General features: G+C 55.0%; 1 protein-coding gene across 3 annotated transcripts; it reads right to left on the reverse strand.

The window, feature by feature from the left end:
* Positions 1 to 128: 128 nt before the first annotated feature.
* On the reverse strand, positions 129 to 20,541 carry Atp13a2 (ATPase cation transporting 13A2). Of its 3 annotated transcripts, none has more exons than XM_057783800.1 (29): positions 20,345 to 20,541; positions 15,377 to 15,471; positions 15,084 to 15,266; positions 13,966 to 14,024; positions 13,760 to 13,874; positions 13,439 to 13,518; positions 12,438 to 12,515; positions 12,220 to 12,289; positions 11,399 to 11,533; positions 11,245 to 11,311; positions 11,034 to 11,165; positions 7,941 to 8,096; positions 6,781 to 6,891; positions 6,654 to 6,700; positions 6,386 to 6,574; positions 5,561 to 5,767; positions 5,064 to 5,159; positions 4,819 to 4,978; positions 4,606 to 4,726; positions 4,362 to 4,486; positions 3,550 to 3,710; positions 3,319 to 3,435; positions 3,157 to 3,236; positions 2,129 to 2,281; positions 1,951 to 2,047; positions 1,159 to 1,382; positions 921 to 1,072; positions 590 to 685; positions 129 to 502 (listed from the first exon to the last, which is right to left on the reverse strand). In XM_057783800.1, the coding sequence occupies exons 1-29, from the start codon at positions 20,352 to 20,354 to the stop codon at positions 453 to 455; spliced, it is 3,366 nt and encodes a 1,121-aa protein (XP_057639783.1). In that variant the 5' UTR covers positions 20,355 to 20,541; the 3' UTR covers positions 129 to 452. The 3 variants fall into 3 exon arrangements, with proteins under 3 accessions (XP_057639783.1, XP_057639781.1, XP_057639782.1); XM_057783798.1 differs by having other exon boundaries at positions 590 to 759; XM_057783799.1 differs by lacking the exon at positions 7,941 to 8,096 and having other exon boundaries at positions 590 to 759.
* Positions 20,542 to 23,778: the final 3,237 nt, after the last annotated feature.

Here is a 23,778-nt window from a genome sequence, read left to right on the forward strand (position 1 = left end):
GGCTAAGCTGTCTGTATGCAACACGAAGCCGACTGTCAGGTGAGACGGACACTCAGGTGTCCAGTGTGACCAGAACGGTGAGCATGGGACTTGGACAGTGGGACATACCACAGTGCCCAGATCGAAGACCAAGGCAGGAAAATTACTTTATTTGCTACACTGACAGCAGCCTCTAGCTGGAGTTGGTGACTGCTATCTCTACACAGCTTGGTCTAAAGTAGGGGCAACAATGAACACTTCCCCAGGCAGTGTCTGGGCAGGAATGTGACAACAGCTAACTTGGGAGCTGTGGGAGGTGATGACGGGTCCAGTTACAGCTCAGGGGCAGGGGGATCCAGTGTCCAGCATGCCCTCCAGGCCTTCACTACCTCACAGAGCTGATGGGCAGTGTGGGCCAGGGCTGTTCAGCAAGTTCCCGTTCTAGCCGCTTGAACTGCTTCTTGGAGGCCTGTTTAGGCCGGAACCACCGTAGGCAGGCCGGGAGGCACTGGTCCAGCACGCTCTGCAGAGGGCAAGGGAATGGTGTGGAGGGACAGCTGGACCTGGGTCCTCCACATCCCTCTCTAGCATCCATCCGTGTGGGCCCTACCTCTAGCATGAAGGCTCCCACAAAGTTGAAGGCGACCAGGCCCAGCAGCAGCAACTTGAAGGAGCTGTCCGCAATGTTCCTCAGTCCTAGTGGCCCCTGCAGGAGGCCGGGGACCAGGATGAGGCCCACCAGGACAGAGCCCAAGAGCGCCAGGGCCACCAGGAAGGGCACTGGGGGTGGGGGAGTCTGTCAGCAATGGCGCTGCGCCCTGGGACGCATGCACGCACACACACACACAATCACACACAAATGCACACTCTACTCAGGGTCCCTTCTGCATTCCAGCTGCCACCCCTCAACCCAACACCCCCACCCCACCACGCGGCAGCACCGTTGGTGTAGAGCGGCTGGCGGAAGGGTGCCCCCTTTGACACGGCTGCAGCCAGGATGAGGTACTGGAAGCTAGATAAAGAGAAGACCACTGTGTTCTCGTAGTTGGGCAGGTTTTCAGGTGCGGGCACTGTTCTGTTCAGAGGCACGAACCTAGGGACCAGGGTGGTGGGGTTAGGTTAAGCGGGAGGGGTGTCAGAGGCAGGGGCTGCGCTGCTGCAAGGGATTCTGCTCCTTACCAAGGCTGGGTTACGACCAAAAAGTAGCCCCCCAGCTGGATGCCGGCCACCAAGGCCACCTGCAACAGCAAACTGCCAAGGACAGGCACGCTCAGCAGCGCCCCCGGTGGCCGTGCTCGCACTAATGTCAGGGCAGGGCCTGTGCGGCTCATGAGCACAGCAATCGTAGTGGTGATGACAAGGTCGATGGCCAAGAACTGTAGGTCTCCCAGGTTGGTGTTGACCTGTGGCAGGTAAAAGGGCAGAGACGCTGAGGACGAGCCCCAGGGTGTCCCGTCCTTCTTGCCCACCGTCTGATCTGCATCCTTAGCTGACACTGGTGGACCTCAGGCCAAGATGCTCCCAACGATCTACGGCCCAGTCTGACAATCCTGCCCCCTTTAGACATTGGGGTCTAAAGTTCTGTGGAATTTTTACATACAGCAAAACCCCAGCCTGGTGGAGCAGAGGGGCTGCCCTGTGGGGCCACACTGTCTCTGCTCCAGAGAAACTCAGGTGAGCTGGATCTGGCCCATTGCGCCTCTGTAGTCAGCAGGAGCATACAGGGCATGTTCTGAGCAGGGGAGGGGCGGGTTTTGGCTCTGTGTCACTCCTGCCTAGGCTCTGCCTTATTCTCCCCTGCAGACTGAGAGCTTCAGGGCTTAGAGACAGATATTAGCATAGACCAGTGGTTTTCAACTGCATGAGCTACACTGCCTAAGCCATGGCAGGCAAAGACAGCCACACCGCCCTGACTTCTCCCTGACACGGGTGGAGTGCAGGCCTGGGGTCTAGGGCTCTGCTGACGCTCACTGTGTAGAGAATCAGGACTGAGATGAACTGGGTCAGGCTGTACAGGGCCATGTACTTGAAGACGCTGAACGAAGTATCCAGAGAACAGCGTCCCTCCCTAGGAGGCAAAGACAGACATGGAGGCTCAGGCTGCTGGCAGGCCCTGCCTCACCTTCATCCACAGCCTTGCCTGCCTTACCTGATGACAGTGGGCACACACTCGATACTGGCCATGCTGGAGGTGAAGGGAGAGACCACTGAAGCCTCTGCTTGGGATAACGAGATGCCCACATCAGCTGCCTTCAGGGCCCCACAGTCATTGGCTCCGTCCCCGCACATGCCCACACAGTACCTGACAGAAAGAGGTGAGCAGATCGAGCTGGTGGAACTACTCCACGCCCCAGGGAGTCCACCCTAGTAACCAACTGGTGTTTGGTAAACAGACGTAATTATTTTTGGCATGACAGAGGAGTCTGCTTGGGTACCTCTGTTTTTTACCATGCTTGGTATAGACCCCAGTGTCTCTCTTTTTTTTTTTATTTATTCATTTATTATGTATACAGTGTTCTGTCTGCATGTGCATCTGCAGGCCAGAAGAGGGCACCAGATCTCATTACAGATGGTTGTGAGCCACCATGTGGTTGCTGGGAATTGAACTCAGGACCTCTGGAAGAACAGCCAGTGCTCTTAACCACTGAGCCATCTCTCCAGCCCCGACCCCAGTGTCTCTTAAATGCCAGGTGGGCACTCTACCACTCTAGGTGCTATTTGTTTATTTTTTTTGGTTTTTCAAGACAGGGTTTCTCTGTGGTTTTGGAGCCTGTCCTGGAACTAGCTCTTGTAGACCAGGCTGGTCTCGAACTCACAGAGATCCACCTGCCTCTGCCTCCCGAGTGCTGGGACTAAAGGCGTGCGCCACCACCGCCCAGCTTATTTGTTGTTTATTATTGAGACAGGGCCTTGCGGGGTACCCTGGCTGGCCTGGAACTCACTAAACTACATCAGCCCTGGTATTTTTACTTGCTTGAGACAGTCTCCCTACATATTCCACACTGGCCTTGAACTAGTAGCAATCCTCCTGCCTCTGCTTTCCAAGTGCTGGGATTACAGCAAATGCCAGCATGCCCGGCTCCTGGGTGCTTCTGGAAGGTGAAGGGTTGCTAATGCAGGACAGATGGACGTGCTCGCACCCGCTGGCCCTTTGGCACACCACCACATGGTACTCACTGAAGCTTCTGCAGCTCACACACGAGCTCTGTCTTCTGCTCCGGGGCCATGCGTGCAAAGACGGTGGCCTGCACCAGGACCTGGGGTGCGAGAGGGAAGGACTGAAGCATCGCCTGGCATGCAGAGGCGGACAGCACAGAGCCCCTCCCTGGGCAGTTCTACCTTGGGCAGCAGCTTGGGGAAGTGCTTCTGAAGGACAGCAAAAGTGGGCCCACTGAGGGCCAAGTGACGAGACTGGGGTTCCAGCTCCACGGGATAGCCTGTGGCCTGGACGGGGTCCTAGGGATCAGGAAACTCAGTTAGGCTTTCCCTCCTCAGAAAGCTGGGCCCAGTCAGGTGACATGGAATGGGCTCGCTGGGTACGGTGCAGCCAGGGTTGGTAGTCTGCCTCACCTTAGCCCCGTTCATGACTGCAGAGAACTCAGGTGGCAGGAACTCAAGGGAGGCAGGCTGGCCCTGCTCAGGGTGGGTGGCATGGATGATAATCAGGTGCTCCTGGGTGCCCACCATGCCACAGCCTCGGGCCACAGTGACTGCTGTCTGCAGGTTGTCCCCTAGGAGCGTGAGGCAGGGTCAGAGTCAAACTGCCCAGAGGCCTTGTCATCCTGATCCTTACGGGTGGACCTGTTGACCATGGCTGGGCTGGGCAATCTGGCCACGTCCCCAGACCAGCTCCTTCAGTGTCAGCCAGAGGAGCTACTGCATGACTGGGGTGTGTGAGACAGACAGACCGCCGTCCAAGACCCTGTTACTCCAATGGGAATCTACTTGCTTTGTGAGGTTGTCACAGCCTTCTAGCCTGACACCCAGAGTGGTGACCTCCTGGTGATCCAACAGGTGACAGGCTGGGCTATAACCCAGGTTGACACCCCACCTGGCTTTTAGGAACTCATTTGTCCTTATCTGTCAAACATGGCTGACAATGACATGTGATGGAAACTATGAAAAGATGCTGCAGCCGGGCGGTGGTGGCGCACGCCTTTAATCCCAGCACTCGGGAGGCAGAGGCAGGCGGATCTCTGTGAGTTCGAGACCAGCCTGGTCTACAAGAGCTAGTTCCAGGACGGGCTCCAAAACCACAGAGAAACCCTGTCTTGAAAAAAAACCAAAAAAAAAAAAAAAAAAAAAAAAAAAGATGCTGCAGCAGGGGATGCTGGGAAACCTTTTTTTTTTTGGCCCAGGACAGGTCCCCTAGACCATAATACCTGTCACCATAATGGTACGGATGCCTGTCTTCCTCAGCGTCTGTATAACTGGGGTCGTCTGTGGCTTCAGCAGGTTCCGCATGACCAGCAGCCCCAGGAGGCTCAGCTCCTGCTCCACAGTGTCCCTACAGGGTTAGCGGCCCTGCGTCAGAGGCCAGGCAGAATCAATGCCCCTCCCAGTGTCTAGATGGGGCACTTGTCTGGGCTTAGCACCTCCCTCCACACAGCCCAGGGATGGGTTCACCTTGTCAGCTGCTGAGCGGCCTCAAGGCTGGGTGCAATGGGCAGTGGCTTGCCAGCCAGGGCCACAACTCGGTAGCCGGCAGCTGTGTAGCTCTGCAGCACCTGGGTAAAGTCGCCGGGTACTGTGGGGATAGCGAGTGTTATCAGGGCACAGGGGGGCCATCAAAGGCTGGAACCCACCCCCACAGTGGACGCTGGGCCTGCCCCCTTTCACCTGTCTCAGGGCTGCAGAGGCTGGCCACAAGCTCTGGGGAGCCTTTGACATAGGCCTCAGGCTGGGCGGCCCCTGGCCAGGCCACTACCACGTCCATACGCTGCAGGGCAGACGAGAAGGGGAAGCGGCAGAGGATGCTGATTGGCTCCGGCGGCTCTTCCTGTGGGCGGGGGAAGAGCTGAGGGGCTGGCTGTAGGGCTCACTCCTGAGGCCCCAAGCCTCACTCACCTCACCCTGCAGCTTACCGTTCTCTGTTGCTGGGGTCCCCTGGGTGGGGGTCTCATTACTGCCAAGACCTGGGTCCCAGGTGCTGAGCCTGCAGCCGGACCCTCCTCCAGGACCTGGTTGGGAGCAAACAGAGGAGGTTGGGAACCAGGGCCTTGAAGAGGGGCAGGGCGGCAGGACTAGACTGAGGGTGTACTTCATGACTGGATGGGGAAAAGTTAACATGGCCTTTGGAGCTGTGCAGGCTCCACTCCACACTCTGGCTGTCCCACCGGTGCGCTGCTGGGAGATCTTGGGAGTTAGTAAAATCTCCGTGAAGCAGGTTTCAAGTTTATGCTAAGGCGATAGTGAACAAGAAAAGGTGGACACAGGGGGGAGCCGGGACATAGCAAGCACACAAGGTTCTCCCAGGCCCGATAGTGACGCATGTGTGACAGAAACCACTAGGGAGTTTGAGATAGCATTCCTCAGGCCCCACTATCCTGCGGCAGGGGCCTGGCCTGCTTGGCCTCCTCACCCAGCCTGTAGACTCCACCATCTTGAGATCCATAGGGTCGCCCACTGGGGTGTCACGTAGCTGGCTGAGGGCATGGCAGGTGGCCAGTGCTCGGAGAAGGGGCCCCAGGGGCAGGTGGCGGGGCTCTGGGACCAGTGGTAGCAACATCTGTCCCTTTAGGGGCACCACCCCCATTACGTCCAAGCCGTCCTCCGTGAGGGTGCCTGTCTGCAGGGGGACAGTGCCGAGTGCTCAGGTGAGTCAGGACTTGCTGAGCTGGTCCCCACACCCCAGCCGGGCGAGTCCCACAGGAACCAGACCCTGTGCCCCTGCTCTATACCCCTATGGAGTCTGACCATTGTCCCTCCCCTCAGGTCATGGCCCTGGTGGGTCAACACCCACTGCCCCCACCCCCCCGGTCCTTTCCTGTGATCACCACTGCTCAGTGTCCATGCGCTTGTTCCTCCCATCCTATCTGCCCACCCTCGCCACGGGAGTGCTCAGAGGGAGAAACCGGTCATGCCCCATTATGGTGGCTCTGGGCTCCCCTGATACCCACTGTACACCGCGTGCTGCCGGTGGACTCACTTGCTGAGGACACAACACACACAACAGTGCCTCTGTGCTGGTCCCTACTGACCTCCAGGGCTGTGTACCTGCCCAGCACAGCAGGGCCAAAATGGTTCTTAAACAATTAAAAAATTATGATTTCAGGCATTTGATCTGTCAGGAATGAGATGGTTGTGGAGGGAGGTCCCTAAATGCTCCCATGTGTGAATCAGGTTTAGGTTCACCAGACTGTCTGCTGGAGTCCAGTTCCCCAGATCTTGCCAGCCAGGCCCCCACCTTGTCAAAGCACACGAGCCGCAGCTTGCCCCCCAAGTTGATGCGTAGCGGGTGGATGCAGAAGATGCCCTGTGTGCGCAGCCGACTCTGGGCATAGAGTGTGCACACGGTCATGGCGGCTGGCAGGGCAGGTGGTACTACCACCGTCACCAAGTCCAGAGCGCGGATCACGATCTCGTTCACGGGCACCTGGCAGGAGGCACTGTGAACACAGAGCCCGGCTGGCTGGGCCTTGCATGCGGACAGCTCCACCCGGCCCCTGGCTTACCCGGTTGCGGTAGAGTATGAAGATGCTGTAGACCGTGCCAAGCAGAGCTGGGGAGACAGCAAGGGGTAAGCGGGATTCCAGTCCCAGGCTGAGGCTGTCAGCAGAGTGGAGTATGCAGCCCACTCACCCAGGACAGAGAGCGCGGCCACAAACTTCATGCTGTGTTTGTAGAACTTGAAGCTGATGGGCCTCGGGTGGAGGATGGAGCTCACCAGGCCCCCTTTGGCTGTGCAGAACCCTGGGGGTAGGAAGTCAAGGGAGGGAGAGGGGTCAGGGCAAGCTCCTCCCACCCCTCACACACCACCTGCACCCTGGGGTGATGACAGTCACAGGGCCAGCCATCATCTGGATCGGGGTCACAGATGACAACTCACAAGGCTTGCCCAACCCCCACAGTTTTTTGTTTAATTATTATCTTCTTCCTGTGGTTCTGGGAACTGAACCCTCATCCACGAGGCCAGTGCTCTGTGCACCTTTTTATTTTCCTGCAGCCCTCTTTACTTTTATTCTGACTGAGGGTCTCACTAAATTGCGCAGGCTAGACCCCAACTTGTGATTCTTCAGCCTCCACCTCCCCACTGGCCGGGATTTTAAGTGCGCAGCCTCCACAAGAGTTTATTTTAGGCAGGGTTTCATCATTTAGCCCCTGCTGGCCTGGAAATTGCTCAGCAGACCAGGTTGGCCTCAAACTCACAGAGATCCACCTGCCTTTGCCATTCCAGTGCTGGGATTAAAAGAGAGCCATCAGGCCACTGGGGCCGCATAGGGATTTTAAAAGTGGCATTAGTGGACATGTGGGTGGTTTCATTCCAGCAGTGCTGAGAGGACCAAGTCCCTTCCCCTCCCACGGGAGGACCCCTGCTGTCTCCTACAGACACTGCAAAGCTTGCTTATAGTCTGCCCTAAATTCTGTTAAGGACTGAGGGCTGGAGAGATGGCTCAGTGGTTAAGAGCACTTGCTGATCTTCCAAAGGACCCAAGTTCATTTCCTAGCACCCACATGGCAGCTCACAACCATCTGTAACTTCAGTTCCAGGGAGTCCAATGCCCTCTTCTGGCCTCTGCAGGTACCAGGCATGCATATGTACAAACATACAGCAAAACACCCACACGTGAAAATTAAGAATTAAAGACAAAGATGGGACAAAAGGCCCAACTGGGTGGGCTAGTCAGAATCACAGTGGCAGAGGTGGTGGTGGGGCCCAGGGCTCCAGGTCCTGTCCTGTCCTGTGTCACTGCTCCTCTGTGTGCTGGGCTCAGCACTCCTCCCCACCTCCAGATATGTACCTGTCCGGGTCACCACTGCTAGGACACGGGGTCCCAGGTAGGCCCGGGCCTGCAGAATGAGGGTCCCACAGAAGAGTGTGTGCCGCCGATGGGTCTCTGGGCAGTAGGGCTTGGGCCCCTCTGGCAGGGCTGTCTTCAGCACTGGTATGCTTTCCCCTGGGGGGGACATGGTGTGAGGTCCATTAGGGGCCCTTGGGGTACTCCCTCCCATGGATAGCTGACAGCGTGAAGAGCTGCCTGCAACTTCTCAGAAGCCACACTTAACTCTGTAACTGGGTGGGGAACAAGAGGGAAGCAGGCCAGATAGGAGGACTTGGGACTGAGAGGCATGAGGCGATCCCAAGGGAAAACAGTCAGTTATCGGGAGGCTGCTTTGGAGAGTTGGGCCAGGGTTTGGGAAGACTGTGTGGAGTTAGTTTACCACATATTATTTTTGTGGATTTTAGAGAGATCTTGCTATTATAATGAGGCTGGCCTCAAACTTGTGATCTTCCTGACTCAGCTTTTATGAGTCCTGGGAATTACTGGGTGAGCCGCCACAGCTGGTCACCTTACTTTTTGTGTTGTTTGATTTGAGACAAGGTCTCCCCACATAGACCAGGCTGGCCTCGAACTCAGGGAGATCCACCTGCCTCTGTTTCCTGAGCGCTGGCATTAAAGGTAAGCACCGTCACACCCAGTTCACATACAACTACTAAGGATATTTGCATGGGGGTGTCTGTCACCTCTACAAAGCTCTGGGAAGGCTGCCTGGCAAAGGAGACTCCATTGTTGAGCTCCTGTGAGGACAGGATTATCGGTATCTACAGCAGGCATCTTTCTAGGGAAACTCGAGAGCCGCCCAGGCTCACCGTGTCCCTAAGATGAGGCAGGTGTGGGATAGTCCATGGAGGGCCAGACTTTTTTTAAAATACGGGTTCTCATGTAGCCCAGGCTAGCCTCAAACTTACTATGTAGTCAATGACTTTAAACTCCTGTTCTCCCCTACTTCAACTTCCCAAGTGCTGGGGTCACTGGTGTGTGCCACCATGCCTAGTCCTTCTGCTCTTTGTTTTATTTTGAGACAGGGTTTCTCTGTGTAGCCTGAGCTGTCCTAGAACTCGTTGGGCTGGACTCAAACTCACAGAGATCTGCCTGCCTCTGCCTCCCCAGTGCTGGAATTAAAGGCGGGGCACCTTTTGCTTTTTTGTTAGTTTGTTGAGGATTTTGTAGTTGTTGTCATTGTTTTGAGATGGAGTCTCACTGTGTAGCTCTGGCTGGACTCTAACTTGGGGTGACCCTGCTTCTGTACCCCGGGTGCTGGGATTACAACTGTGTTTGCTTTCATTAGTTTATTATACAGATAAAGCCCAAAGCTGGACCTGGGGGTGCAGTGCTGTAATACTAGCTTTTCAGAGGATTACAAGTTTTAAGCCTGCTGGGACTATAGAGTGAATTCAAAGCCAGCCTGGGCAAGTTGGTGACGCTCTGACTTAAAAACAAAGTATAATAGAGGAGAGGGAGTGTAGCTCAGGGGTAGACTACAGCCGAACCTGTGGTGGTGTTTTGAATGAGAATGGCCTCCATTGGCTCATGTTTAGGGGGTGTGGCCTTGTTGGAGGAGGTGTGTCACTGGAGGTAGGCTTTGAGGCTTCAAAAGCCTCCAGCCATTGCCAGCCAGTGCATGTGTTCTCTATTTCTCTCTCTCTCCCCCTCCCATCTGTAATGAGATCTGGTGCCCTCTTCTGGTGTGCATGCATGCAGGCAGAACACTGCACACATAATAAATAAATCTTTGTAAAAACAAAACAAAAAGCACTCGTGTTCCTGCCGCCATGCCTTTGTTCCATCTCCACAGACTCTGATAGACTCCGACCCTCTGGAACCATATGTTCAATTGCACACTTCTTCCTTCGGCAAGGTTCTATTGGCTTGGTCATGGTGTTTTGTCATAATGCTAGAGACATAGCTAAAAGAGTAAGGTGAAGGAGCAGAAGCCCTAAATCCCAACACTCGGGAGGCAGAGGCAGGTAGATCTCTAAGTTCGAGACCAGCCTGGTCTACAGAGAGAGTTCTAGGATAGCCAATGCCACACAAAGAAACCCCATCTCAAAAAGCAAAAACTAAGCCAAAACAAAACAAAAAAAAATAGAACGAAACAAAACCAAAAACCAAAAGTAACTAAGATTAAGATACAGGGCAAAGTAAGGTCCTGAACTCAACAGTTGGCACCATAAACCACCAACAAAAACAGGAACGACAGGCAACCTTAGGCCAGAGCTTTTCTTGGAAACAATCATCCACTTTCATACTTTTAACTTAGGCTGGTCTGGACCTAGTCATCCTCCTGCCTCAACTTCTTGAGTGCTGGGATCACAGTGTGAACCCCTGTAACAGGCTCTTGCATGAATCTCATAGATACTGAGAGAAACACAGGTAAAGCTGCTCTTGGCAGTGCCATCTTCACTGGTTGGCATCTCAGGGCAGATCACTCACCATCCACTTGAATCATCCTTCCTAGGCAGCGTGCGGAGGGCTACACACATGTGAACACCACCCAGGACACATGGAATAAAACTGAACAGAATCACTGGGTGGTGGTGGCACACGCCTTTAATCCCAGCACTCAGGAGGCAGAGGCAGGCGGATCTCTGTGAGTTCGAGGCCAGCCTTGTCTATAAGAGCTAGTTCAGGACAGGCTCCAAAGCTATAGAGAAATCCCGTCTCGAAAAATGAAAAAAAAGCAACTAAACAGGATCACGAGCCCATGTACACAGCTGAAGGTACTGCGGTGGTGGTGTGAGCGTGCGGAAGAGACACGGGGCACAAGCAGGGACCCTGGCTCATGTGCCACACCCTCCTACAGGGTTTAGAGTCTCAGCCATCTAGTAGATGCTGATACAGAGAGTTTACGCACACCCTATCCCAAAGTGACTGACAACCACATTTGTCAGGTAGGGAAACTGAGGCACTGGGTGTGTAAAGGCACATGGTTAGCAAGGGCTGAAGCCAGGACTGTTACTTGAAAGAAAAAGAGATATTCATCTAAGGCTGGTGAGACAAGGAGGGCTGGATGGGAGGGAAGGGCTCTGGGCCTGGAGAAGCTGGACTCACCAGTCAAGGAGCTCTCGTTGACCACACACTCGCCAGCCACCAGAGCGACATCGCATGGCATCACCCCGCCTTCCTGGGGCAGCACCAGGCAGTCTCCGGGCACCAGCTCGCTGGAGTCCACCCACTCCTCCTCTGTGGGGAGACGGGGTTGAGTAAGAGTCAGTTGCCCTGCTGCCCCCTAGGCCCAGCCTCCCTCCTACCTGCTCCTCACCTCCTCCAGGCCGGCACACCTGCACCCGCACAGACAGCCTGACCATGTCCCTCAGAGTCACACTTTGCTGTAGGACAGAGGGATGGGAAGAGTCAAGTGCATGGCAGCCCCTTGGGTTTACCCTGCTCGGTCCTGCCGGGCCGCTCACTCTCACCTTTCTGGTTTTGTACAGAGCCAGGCAGATGGAGATGGCCGAGATGAGGAAGATGCAGAGGGCATACCAGTAGTAGTGGTCGGCCAGCCAAAGCGCGATGCTGAAGGCTTGGAATCCGTAGTAGGGGTTCAGTGCCTGGAGGGCAGAGAGACACAAACACTGCATCCCTGGACAGCCTACAGACAGCCGGGTGGCTGCCCCAAGCAGCGCTAAGCCAGTCCCCGGCTGAGCCCCACTCCCAGCTCCTATGTGACATTCCCCAAGCTGCAGCGAGGAGGACACGGGCATTTGTCCCCAGACATGTCAGACCCCTGCTAGGCTTTCTAAGTGGCATATAAGGGCGAGGACAATCCACAAGGTGGAGCCACCACCAGAAGCAGAGACAGACGCTGAGGGTTAAGTCAGTGGCCTAAAGCCACACAGCGCATGAGCATCAGGCTGCAGCTTGTAGAAGGCTAGGACATGACTTCCAAGTAGAGGTGGTCCTTTCGGCTATGTGTGACCACGTCCGTGCCCTGCCCTGAGGCCGGGGTTCCTTCTGGGAGGACATACTATATAGTCTTTATCCTTATTCACAGGGCTGACAAAAAGCAAGACGACAGACAGGAACTGGGCCCTGGGGCAGGACCAGCTCTAACGCTGGCCTCCTGGCCTGAGTCTGTGCTCGACTCTGTGGCTCGGCTATGGCCCTCCGCAGGCCTCACTCTGCATCGACCCTCCCGAGCCTCAACCTGGGCTCTCAGACTGAGCAGACTAGAGTCTGGGACCACCTGTCACGGACCCCTTCTTGGATAAGGACAAATGGACCCCAGACCCTTTACCTCATCCACCAGCAGCTGCAGGTAGGACTTGACGGGAATACCGATCACATTGGGGCCGTAAATAGTCTTCCTGTAAGAAGAGAAGCCACCGAGCTGTCCCAGGGTGTCGACGACCCCACTTTCCACAGAGGAAGCCAAGGTCCCGAGAAGGTCCAATTGGACGACAGCAGTGTGGGAAAGGGGAACAGGTGGGGCCCCAGGGCGAGGGCAGCACACACCTCACAGCTTGGTCCTGGAGGCTGAGGCCGGAGCGGGAATGGTGAATGTCGTCACAGGTGCGGCCATGATCCAGTAGGCTAGTGAGGGTGGGGAGGGGACACTGTGTAGGTGACAGGGCCTGAGCTCTGGACCTCGTCCTCTGTAGGCTGAGAAGTTGGGGCTCCAGGGCTGTCAGGGCCTGTCAGTCACCCTAAACCCTGAGGAGAGCTCAGCTTACCCTTGAAGTCCTGTGACTGGGCCACAAACCACTTCCCTGAGGAAGACTAGCAATGGGGATGGGCATTCTACGGTCAGTGACAAGACCATTATTGACATCAAGAATACCCTCAGGCAAGCCACTTAATCTTTCTGTGCTGTTTCCTCATCTGCAAAGTGGGGACAGTAGACACAGCCACCTCCTCGGGCTGTGGGTGGCTGAGACATTAATGCTGAACATGCCAGTGAGTTCTGTTCCTGTCACTACCTTACAAAAAAGGCTGGTCGAGCCTGTTTTCCCCTGCAAACACCTGAGTTTACTCAAGGATTGTCCTGGCTGTGTGAGCACAGGGTGTACGGGGCAAAAAGACCCAAGTGCGGCTGACTCCACCTGCCCAGGAGCAGTTCACACCCTTCCCAGCTGGGAGCTGAAGGGTCCTGTCCATCACCCCCGAGGTGTGTGCTCCACACTGCTCAAGGGTATCCCTGGTGTTCCTGGTGGTAACAAGGTCTGGTACCCTCCACTGTCACTTCCCCAGGGATGTCCAAGGTCACCTTCTAGATCAGTGCCTCCCTCACCCTTATCTGGAGCTCACTTCTAAGGGTTCAACCTCAGCACACCATGGGAGTCAGAGCCTGGGGTGTGGACCCTCCAAAATGACCCTAAGAGATGACACGTACCCTCACCCCCCCATTTACAGGAAGCAGTTCCCAGCTGAGACGGGCTTAGTGAACTGCCCAAGGTTTCAGGGCAGACAAGAGTAGCCTGGGCTAGACCAGCCCCATCATGCCCTGGGGCCTCTACCTGACTTGGCAGAAGGCTTGCTGGGTCTCTATCCAGACGTAACGCTGGCCTTGGAGAAGGTAATAACGCAGTACCTGTTTCTGGGTGGGAGAGGAGAGGCCAGTGGGAGGCAGTCCAGCATCAAGGAGCAGCCACAGGCAGGTGGGGAGAGTACAGGGACAGCATCACGGGAGAGAGAACTTGGGAGTCTGATAGCATCCCAGACCTTTGGGACCAGAGAGCCAGAGGGACACAGAGAACCCTGAGCCCAGTCCTCCCACACGGTGTGACCCAGATGCCCAGAGAAGGGCAAGGCCAGGTCAAGCTCAGCTGGCCACTTACTGCCTCTTTCTGCCCGTGGAGCTGGGTGGTGTCCTCCCCTGTGTCCTCGGGTACCACTCCCACAGCTGTCTGACTTCGGCCATCTTCTGCCTGGGCCTGTCGGGGCAGCTCCAGGCTGGGGAGGGTTGGGAGTTACTCTGCAGCTCCAAGGGTTGCCCAAACCTCCCCTCCCCAGGAAGGGATGGGTGGGACCCCTGCATTCTCACCTGCCCTCGCCAACAGCCTCGGTCTGCACCTGGACTGTGAAGAGCTGCCTGGAGCTACCCTGGAACACAGAGATGTGACTTCAGCCTTGAGAAAGCCCACCCCGACCCTTTCGGGGCAGTCCTTGTAGAAGGCCAAAGACACAGGGCTCTCCATTTAGACAGACAGCACATCATATCCAATGGTCTTTCTGCATCTGAGCGTGGTGTAGATACACGTGCGTGGCAGTGCACCTGTGTGCTCACATATACCAGAGTAGGCTATCAGGTACCTTGCTCTGCTGCTTTCTGTCTCACTTCCTTGAGACAGGGTCACTCCTGGGCCCTGGAGGTCAGCAAGCCCCAGAGATCTTGCTGTCTTTGCTCCCTCACCCCTGACATGAAGGTAAAAAAATCACTTGGGCCCCCATACCCAGCTTTTTACATGAGGGCTAGAGATTTGAACTCAGGTCCTCCTGCTTGGACAGGAATTGCCCTTATCCACTATTCCAGTTAGTTTTCTGTCGACTTGACATGAGCTAGAGTCATTTGAGGAGGGGGCACCTTCATTGGGAAAAAATGCCCCCATGAGACTGGCTTGATGACTGCATGGGAGGGCCCAGCCCAATGGGGGAAGCTCCTTGACGGTATTAGAGAGCAGACTGAGCTGATCAAGCCGGGGGGGGGGGGGGGGGAGCCAGCAAGCGGGGTTCCTCCAGGGCTGGCTCCAGGTTCCTTCTCTGAGTCTCTGACCTGGCTTCCTTTGATAGTGGACTGTGATGTGAAGAGAAAGGAAGATAAACCTTGTCCTCCCCATGTTGCTTTTAGATCATGGTGTTTTTCACAGAAGGAGAAACGCTGACTAAAGCTCCCAGTTAGAGCCTTCTCCAGCTCTAGGTAAGGTCTTGTTTTTGTGGGGTTGATTATGGAAACTATCAAAGTTATTTTCTAAAGGGGAAAAAAAAGCTACAGGATCATAAGGGAACCCAGTGAACCACACCAGGGTTGCTTCTGTCCACTGCCCACATCGGGGTGCAGAGGTGCAAACAGGAAGATAAAGGCTTGCTCCCCACCCCCACCACCCCGCAGCACCAAGGGCCGAGCACCCCAGCATCGCGCTATCCTTTCTTGGTCCCGCTCACCTCTTTGTCTCTTATTTCTATAACGAGTGTTTCGGCGTGGGCCAGGCTGCATGGCCTCAGGCGCAGGCGCACGCCCCACAAGGGCTTCCAGCGGAATACCAGCCAAGGGATCCCGGCCAGCATCCAGACCGCGGCGTGATAGCCGATGGCCCTCCATAGACTGCCACAGTAGCCGCTGAGCCTCTGTGGATGGGGGCGACAGGGCCGATGAAGCAGGGGGCAGGCGGGGGGTAGAACAGAAGCCAGGGCTCCAGGGGGAGACTGGAGTACCCTCCTCCACCACTGCTACCTACCACGGATGAAACTGAGGAGCTGAGGGGATCGATTGATGTCCCTGTCATCAGGGTCCCATAGCTGGGGGGCGTGCTGCCCACGAGCGGGCTGCTGTCTGTGGACAGGAAGGAGAAAAGTAACAAAAGTGAGGGCTCTTTGCTTTTCCTGGTTTTCAGTGCTGGCAATGGAACCTGGCCCTCCCAGGGCTAGGTGAGCCACTCCAGCACCAGGCCACACCCCCAGGACTTCCTTCCTTCTGGTCACTTTGTACCTCTATACCCTGTGAACCAAATGGTGCATTGTTTTTTTGTTTTTGTTTTTTCGAGACAGGGTTTCTCTGCAGTTTTGGAGCCTGGCCTGGAACTAGCTCTTGTAGACCAGGCTGGCCTCGAACTCACAGGGATCTGCCTGCCTCTGCCTCTTGAGTGCTGGGATTAAAGGCGTGTGCCACCATTGCCCGGCTGGCCCGTTGGTTCTTAAGAGTGTCTAGCTCCCTCGTGTGCCCAGTCAGAGCTGGAGAGAGGCACGTAGTTACCCTGCACGCCTGTGTCCTGCTGCTGCTCGGTCGGGCATGACATTTCACCCACATTCCCTTCCGCACTGCCACCTGTGGGCAGGGACTGGGTTCTCATTCATTCCTGTGCCCTGCTCAGGCCTAGAGTCCAGAGCCCCTATAGAATCAAGTCTACACTGATTGTGTCAGGAACAGGGACTGGCACCAGGCTGCTGGGGTGAAGCCTCATTCCCGTCTACCTCCCTACCTACGGGGCTGTGGTCCCAGCAAGGCAGGAGTCTTTCTAGATGTTTCTACCCAAACCAGTTCATCTTTTCCTCTCCTAACAACTGTAGACACACCATCCATAGTCTCTTGGCAGTTTGGTCCCTGTAGGCTCCCAGACCTTTAAAGAATCCTGACCTGGCTGGGCGGTGGTGGCGCACGCCTTTAATCCCAGCACTAGGGAGGCAGAGGCAGAAGGATCTCTGTGAGTAGTTCAAGGCCAGGCAGGCAGGTTTACAGAATGAGTTCCAGGGCAAACTCCAATGCTACATAGAGAAATCCTGTCTCGAAAAAACCCAAACCAAACCAAACCAAACAATACAAAAAATTCTGACCCATCAGGCTGGGTTTGTGGTTCAGAGGCAGGCGGCAGGCGTTCTGTGCTTGAGGCTTGGTGGCTAATCACGTGTGGGCCTCTGCTCCCAGCCATTTCCCCATGGCTATCATATAATAATTCTGGCAGGTGTAGCTCCATTCTAATTTTCATTATTTGTGTGTAGGTGTGTTGTGTGTGCACATACATCCTCAGCTGTACTCTTTCTCTCTCACACGCACACACACACACACTCGAGAAGTTGACACTGGGAATCTTACTCCATTATTCTTCCTCTGACTTCATCTGAGACAGGGTCTCTCCCTGAGATGAACCTAGAGCTCTTCAATTAGTCTAGGCCAGCTGGCCAGAGGGCATCTCCAGCTGTGTGCCACTGTGTCCAGCTTTTACGGTGGTGCGGGGATCCAAACTCTGAACCTCAAGCCTACAGAGCAAGCATTTACCTACTGAGCCATCTTCCTGGCCTCCTTTCTCCATTTTAAAGGAAAGGGAGAGGTGAAGTAACTCACCCAAGATCACACAGCAAGAACCTGGGAGCGTCAGGAGGCATGCCCAGGCAGGCTGGCTTCAGAGCGGAATTGTTTTTACAATTAAACAATGGATGTATTGGTCTCATACAAAGACAGATCTTGGTGAGGCAACCAGAGCTGAAGGAAGAGTTCATTTCCCGTGTGCCAGAGCTGGTCTTGATCCTCCTGGATGGATACCCACTCAGGACCGTAGGAATGGGGACAGGGCACAAACGCCGGATGGGTCAGGAGGCCTGAGTCCTGGGCTTTCACACCAACAAGGAACAGCCAGGAACCAATGTGTGCTGTGCCACCTAAGTCCTCTTTAACCTGAGGACCCAGAAAACGGCTACACCAGTGGGCCCTCTCCCACCTTCCACAGAAAACCAATGGATGACGATGCGGTGTGCTCCAGCAAGGGACTGACCTCTGGGACGGACAGACAGACCCTGGCATAAGGGTGGAGCCAGGCAAGAAGGACATCATTTCTGTCCCTTGGCCCCGAGGAGCAGCCTGGCTCTCACGGAGGGGACCTGAACTCAGGACAGGAGGGTCAGCAGGAGGCTCTCAGGTCCTCGGCCACAGTGGCTACGGGGCCTATGAAGGGTACAATCACCTGCTTATTCTCCCACACACCATCAAACAGGCACAACTTTCATCTCTATGTGACGGCCGGGAAACAGGTGTATGGAGGCACGCTGCCCAAAAGCCATATTTACCGTCTCTATTATCAACTGCACTCTGTCAAGCTGTGACTCATAAAGCAGGTGCCCCAGCCTCTCTGGGCTTCCATTTCCAGTCTCTAAGTGATAGCCTGTGCAGCGACGCACTGTGCAGCTGGTCACAGAGGGAGAGCGAGGAGACCAGGAGGCTGGTGTAGGTGGGAAGCTTCCCACGAGGGTGTGGTCTCCTCTGACCCCCATCACCAAGCCAGAAACCTGACCCGGGAATGTCAGCTCCTTCCTGCGACTTGAGGCCCTTGGGGCCCCAGCTGCACGGGGCTCAGACTGATAAAGAAGTCACAGAGCCAACACTGAGAGGATCATTTGACCGGAATCCACCCACCGAGTGCTGAGGGATGGCCTCTGATGCAGTTCACAAATGGAAGTGCAGGGCCTCCCACATGCCCTCTGCCAAGGGCTTGTCAGGAGAAGAAATGGGCCTGTCTTCCTCCGTCCCCACCATCACCCTCTCTCACTGGTTTCCGAACTACGCAGACACTGCTGCGGCCAGCAGTCAAAGAGACTGACTGAATGGATGGATGGACTCCCGCCCATGCACTACAGAGCAGGGAGATGTCAGTCCCCTAGCGCCCTCCCCCACCCTCCCACCCCGCCCCCACACCAGCCTCTTCCTTAGAGAGAGCCCTTACCATTGGTCCCCAGGATCTAATCTGGAAGGTTCCTTTCTAGTGTCGATCACACACACACACACACACACACACCATTTCACAAGGATGCTCGGGAAGAAGGGAAAGCAACTTGCCAAAGGAGGAAGTCACATCTGAGGAAAGCCCCAGAGTGCCCGAAAGGGCCACGCCCAGTGCACTGTCTGGCAGGAACACAGGACAGCTTCAAAGCACTTGGCCAGGCTCAGGCACAGCTCACCTGTAAGGTGTCCCAGAGCTCACCAGTCAGGCAGCCTCAAGCTGGCTTGCGCAGGCTGTGTGTTCTCTAAACTGTCCTTCTGCAGCTGCCTCATCAGCCAAGGCAGCCCGAGGGCCTCCTGGCAGCAGTGGCAACATCGCAGTTCACCTCAGCCCTCTGTGGGGAGGGACTGTTGAAATGCTCCCCTCAAAGATGGGGAAACCGAGGAACAGAGCTGTTGAGATTCAGGCTTAGAATCACATGGTCTCAAGTGAGGATGCAGGAATGACTGGCTGTGACGAACAGGGCCTTTAATTCACCCTCACTGCCAGCAGCGGCAGGAAAAGCATAGATTAGGAGTCTCATTTAAAATGGGGGAGGGGCAGTGGTGGCGAAGGTTCAGCAGGTAAAGGCAGCCTGACGGCCTGGAATCCATGGCGGAAAAGTCCCCTAGCCGGGCACAAGGACGGTAGCACATGTGGGTGAACATATACACAGAATAATAATAAAATTTATAAAATATTTAAAACAAGAGCTACATTTAGTAGCCCATGATTGTAATCCCAGCACTGAAGAGACAGGTGGAGGCAGAAGGATCAGGAGTTCAAGGTCACCCTTGACTAAGTTTCTCCTCTAAGGCCAGTCTGGGCTACATGAGACCCCAATCTCAAAAAAGGGGCTGTAGAGGTGGCTCAGCAGTTAAGAGTATAGTGTGCTCACAACCTTCTGTAACCACTACTCTCCCACACTATTAAAATTTTTAAAAATAAATCTCTGAAGGATAAAAAAATAAAATAAGACCCAAAGATTGCAATTTAGTTCAAGAGTAGAGCACAAGCCTGGGTTTGATACCCAGCACCAAACCACAAAGCCCAAGTTTAGGCAGCCCAAGAGAGACCGACAGCCAGCCAACCAGCCAGCATATACAAAGTCACACCAACACCCACCCACACCCGTACTGTAGGGCAGAGGGGCCAGAGTCAAAGCCATCTGGGAACCTCTTATTTCCTGCGGAAGACTCAGCTTCCTGCTGCGAATCTGCCAGTGACCCAGGGCACCAGCATCTACTTCTGGTGACTCCCCCATGGCTAGGAGCTCCTAGCCTCCATCTGGCTGGGAGGGTGTGCACCTGGGAGGTCTTTGGCTAGCGTCTGGAATCTAGAGAGACTCTGCTTAGATGCAGACACTGGTGCATGATGGGCAGGCGTTCTTATCACAAGCTGCCCGCTCGCCGCCACCCCCCCCCATTCTTCTCCCTCCCTCCCTGTAGGATGGGGGCTGTGCACTGGGCCAGTGCTGGGAAAGACAGAGACTGGGGGCTGGGCACGATAGCTAGCACCTAGCGGGTAGCAGGGGTCTGGAAGCCTTAACTGCGTCAGGTGGGATTTTGGTTCCAGCCTTCTCACTCAGCCTGGCGTGGGGACCATGCAGGGTGTGGTCCTTGGACTTGGCCACTGACAAGCTTTCTCTGGGAGCCTGAGGTTGAGGGGTCAGGAATGCCTCTGTGCCTTAGGTCTCCCATCCAGGCCCTGCAGAAAGCTTGCTTCCCTAATGCTGTTCATGCAGCACACATGAGTGACTGCTCAAAGGCCCCAGGGCGGTGCATCGCGTCCCTCACCTGGACCTGTCACTCAGGGTCGAATGCATTCAAAGGGGGTGGGGAGGGCAGGCCCCCAGGTCCTAAAGACCCTCTGACCCAGGGTGTGCGCAGCGGCATCCTCAATCTGGCTCTCTGGGGGCCTGGGGACGAGACCCGAATGGAGGGCCGGGCCGCCGCTCACCTGCGCTCATTTCGGCTCCTCGCGCTCATCGCCGGCCGCTACGGCCCGCGGCCTGGGCTCGGCGTGCGAGGCCCCGGGGCACTGTCGGGGGCGCCCGCTGCGGCGGGTTGCAGAAGGGCCGAGCTGGGCACCACCTGCACGACGCGACGAAGGCTCGAACTGTACCGCAGTCAGCCTGCAGCCGTCAAGCCCCGCCCCCCTATGGCGCCCACGTCCACCGCAGCCGCGCAGGCTGCCGGGACTTGTAGTTCCCAGTCTGGCCTCGGCCGGGAGCTAGCCTGAGGTCCGGATGTTGGGAACAGCGTGGGTGGAGGCGGGTGTAGGGGGATGGGGAGCGGGGATGGCGGGGCGGAGAGAGGTGGGAAAGGTAGAGGACGCAGTCTTTAGACACAATAAATGGACAGAAACGGACAGGCTGAAAGATAGGCATGTAGACACGCAGGCAAACGGGGGATGGAGAAGGAGGCGCTGGGAGACACAGGTGGGACCGACAGCCCCTAGATATAACAAACAGAAATAAGACAGGCTGGGAGACGCGCAGGCAGGCAGGCAGACAACAGAGGCAGAGCCCCTAGATAGAACAACCATACAGTAAAACAGTCAGGTGGACAGACGACATACATACAGATGGGCAGGCAGGCAGCGTGGGAAGCTGGGAGACACAGGTGGGATGGTACCTAGACCGAACAGATAAATAGAAAACCAATATTCTGGGAAACAGAATAGATAAAAAGACAGACAGGCAGGTGGGCAGGCAGAGGGGCATGCTGGGAGACACAGGTGGAACAGACCCGAGACAAAGCAGATGAATGGAAAACGGACAAGCAAAAAGAGACTAGACTGAGGGGAAGTTATCCGCAAACACACAGCCCCAGGTGCGCACCATAATAGTTAATTAAGCCTTACTCATGAAGATTCAAGCTTGCCTCCTCTTCTAGGCTGTGTGACAGCGGATTTATCAGTTAACCTCCCTGGGTCTCTTTTTCTTTTCTTAAAAACATCACATTTATTAATGTGCATCTTGTGTATGCATTTGGGGGGGGGGTCATGTTTGTGCTACCGTACCCATGTGAAGAAAAGCAAGTGCCTTTACCCCCTGAGCCATCTCACTGGGCTTGGACCGCTTCTTCTGACCTGTAAAATGACCAATAGCAGCAATACTTGCTTGTTAGTAGTGCATGAGAACACTTATCTGAAGCCCTTTGGACAGAGCCTGATCCTCCGGGAGAAAGGTCAGGACAGGACAGGACAGGACAGACACACTTAGACTCCCATGACCAGGTATGGCCACACAGGTGCCACACACAGGCTGGCAGTGATGATGCACAGCAGGCCTTTGGAAAGCCAAAGAGATCGTAGGGCCCAGCCCAAGAGCCCAGAAGTATGACCTGCATGCATCCCTGCACAGGTGGGACACCTGAGAGACTTGTCTACAGCATTTACCACACTGTTCCAGAGTGACAGACACAGCTAAAGTGTCCCCTGGTCCTGGGGTCAATGACCTCTGAACAGGAATTACAGAGGTAGAGGTTGTGTGTCAGAGGCCTGGGGTAAGCCAGGGAAAGTTGGGGCCAGAATAGTCCTGGGGCTGCAGCATCAGCCACCTGTCCCTGTGAACTCATGGAGAGCCAAGGAGAGCTCTAGGAGCTGGAACAGGCCCTGTCCACTGAGGACTTCTAGAAATCAACACGAGGGCAGCCAAGCAAAACAAGTGACTGTAGAACATGCTAGAAGAGTACAAAGCCATGATGGGGGAGGGGCTTTTGTGGGGACAGCAGGGAGCTATGACAGTGTGGGCGGGAATGTTGGCCAGATATGTGGGTGTGGAAATGTGAGACTCAGACATGCCCAGAGGTATGGCTTCAACAGCTGGGGGACAGTGGCATCATTTACTGAGCTGGGGGTAGGCTGCTGGTGGAGCAGGTTGGGGGGCATTCCTATTGGCCATGTGGGGCATGGGACTGGCTTTACTAGGTCAGGTGAGACTTTATTAGCAGATGACACTGCCAGTAGGGACCAGCTGTGTGATCATGCAGAGCCTGTGTGTCCCTCATCCCAGCCCCCTGATACCCAGCAGGTAACATTTCCAGGGAATCTGGATGCCTGGGTAGCCTGGGTGGTGGTATAGGTTTGGACCTGGCTGGCCCAGATGCCCTTGCAGAGAGTGGCCATGTGATAAAAGTGGCTGGCCTGGGGCCAGAGAAAGACCTGGTGCATCAGTTGCTGTCTAGCTGTGTGAACATTTCTTATTTATGGAGACAAGAGCTAGCTATGTAGCCTTGATTGGCTTTGGACTGCTAGAGATCTGTCTGCCCCGTCTTTCCAAAGGCTGGGATAAAAGTCATTTTCCCTCTATGAGACTCTCCTGAGAGCCCAGGTACATTCATGAGATCCTCAAGTTGGGTTAGAAGCTTTGAAGGTTTAGGGGCTGTGGGGACAGATGGGCCTTTGTAGGTTGTCTGTCACACACCATGAGAAGTCACTTGACACTACACAGCTCCATCCCAAACTGTCTGGAAAAAAGTCAAGCTGGTGGCAGCTTAGCCTTCTCCTTGCTAGGGTAGGTAACAGGGAATGCACTTCTCTAAACCACAGAGGATGTGGCAGTCCCTGCTCACCTGCCAGTCACCTTGTTGGGAAGTGGCTCTCACTGTGCAGCCTCTCTGGTGGCCTGTGGGCAAGGCTCTCTTCCCAGATAAGCACAGCTAAGTTTCCAGTCACATGGGCCAGGCCTGATTCAACAGCTTCCATCCGGGGCCACTGTTCTTCAGGGGCCCTCATGGGGGATGTCCCATGCCTGGTTCACATTGCAGAAGTCTGAGAAACTGGTGACACTGACCAGTTTACCCCAGAGCACAGCCTCACTTCTCAATTTCTTTAGTTTCGGTTTTTTTTTTTTTTTTTTTTTTTTTTTTTTTTTTTGCAATAAAGGGGTGTTTTCTCAACTAGTGACATCCCTGAAGTGAGATGAACAAAGGAGTCCCTGGGACCCTCAGCAGTCAGTGAAAGGGAGGAGGACATTCTTAGCTTTGCAAACAAAGACAGAAATTTGAAGCCAAGCCCAGGTGCCTCAAGCCCAGTAATTCTAGCACTCAGGAGGCTGAAGTGGGATAATTGAGTCCAGCCTGGGCTACATAGCGAGATCCTGTTGCAAAAAAAAACTAGGCTGGGGATGCAGCTTGGTTGGTACAGTGCTTGCTTAGCACACGTAAGCAGGTAGTTTGATCTTTAGCACAGCAGAAACCAGGTGTGGTAGAACACGCCTGCCACCTGAGATAGGCAAGAGGATCAGGAGTTCAAGGTTATTCTCGGCTGTCATAAGTTTGAAGTCAGCTTGGGCTAGAAGTCTGTATTGCAAAAAAAAAAAAAAAAAAAAAGTAACTCAGAGACAAAAAGCTCTAAGGTGAGCAATCCCATGAGAAATATGGCTGTAA

This window comes from Chionomys nivalis, chromosome 11, assembly GCF_950005125.1.
Source record: "Chionomys nivalis chromosome 11, mChiNiv1.1, whole genome shotgun sequence".
Taxonomy (NCBI): Eukaryota; Metazoa; Chordata; class Mammalia; order Rodentia; family Cricetidae; genus Chionomys; species Chionomys nivalis.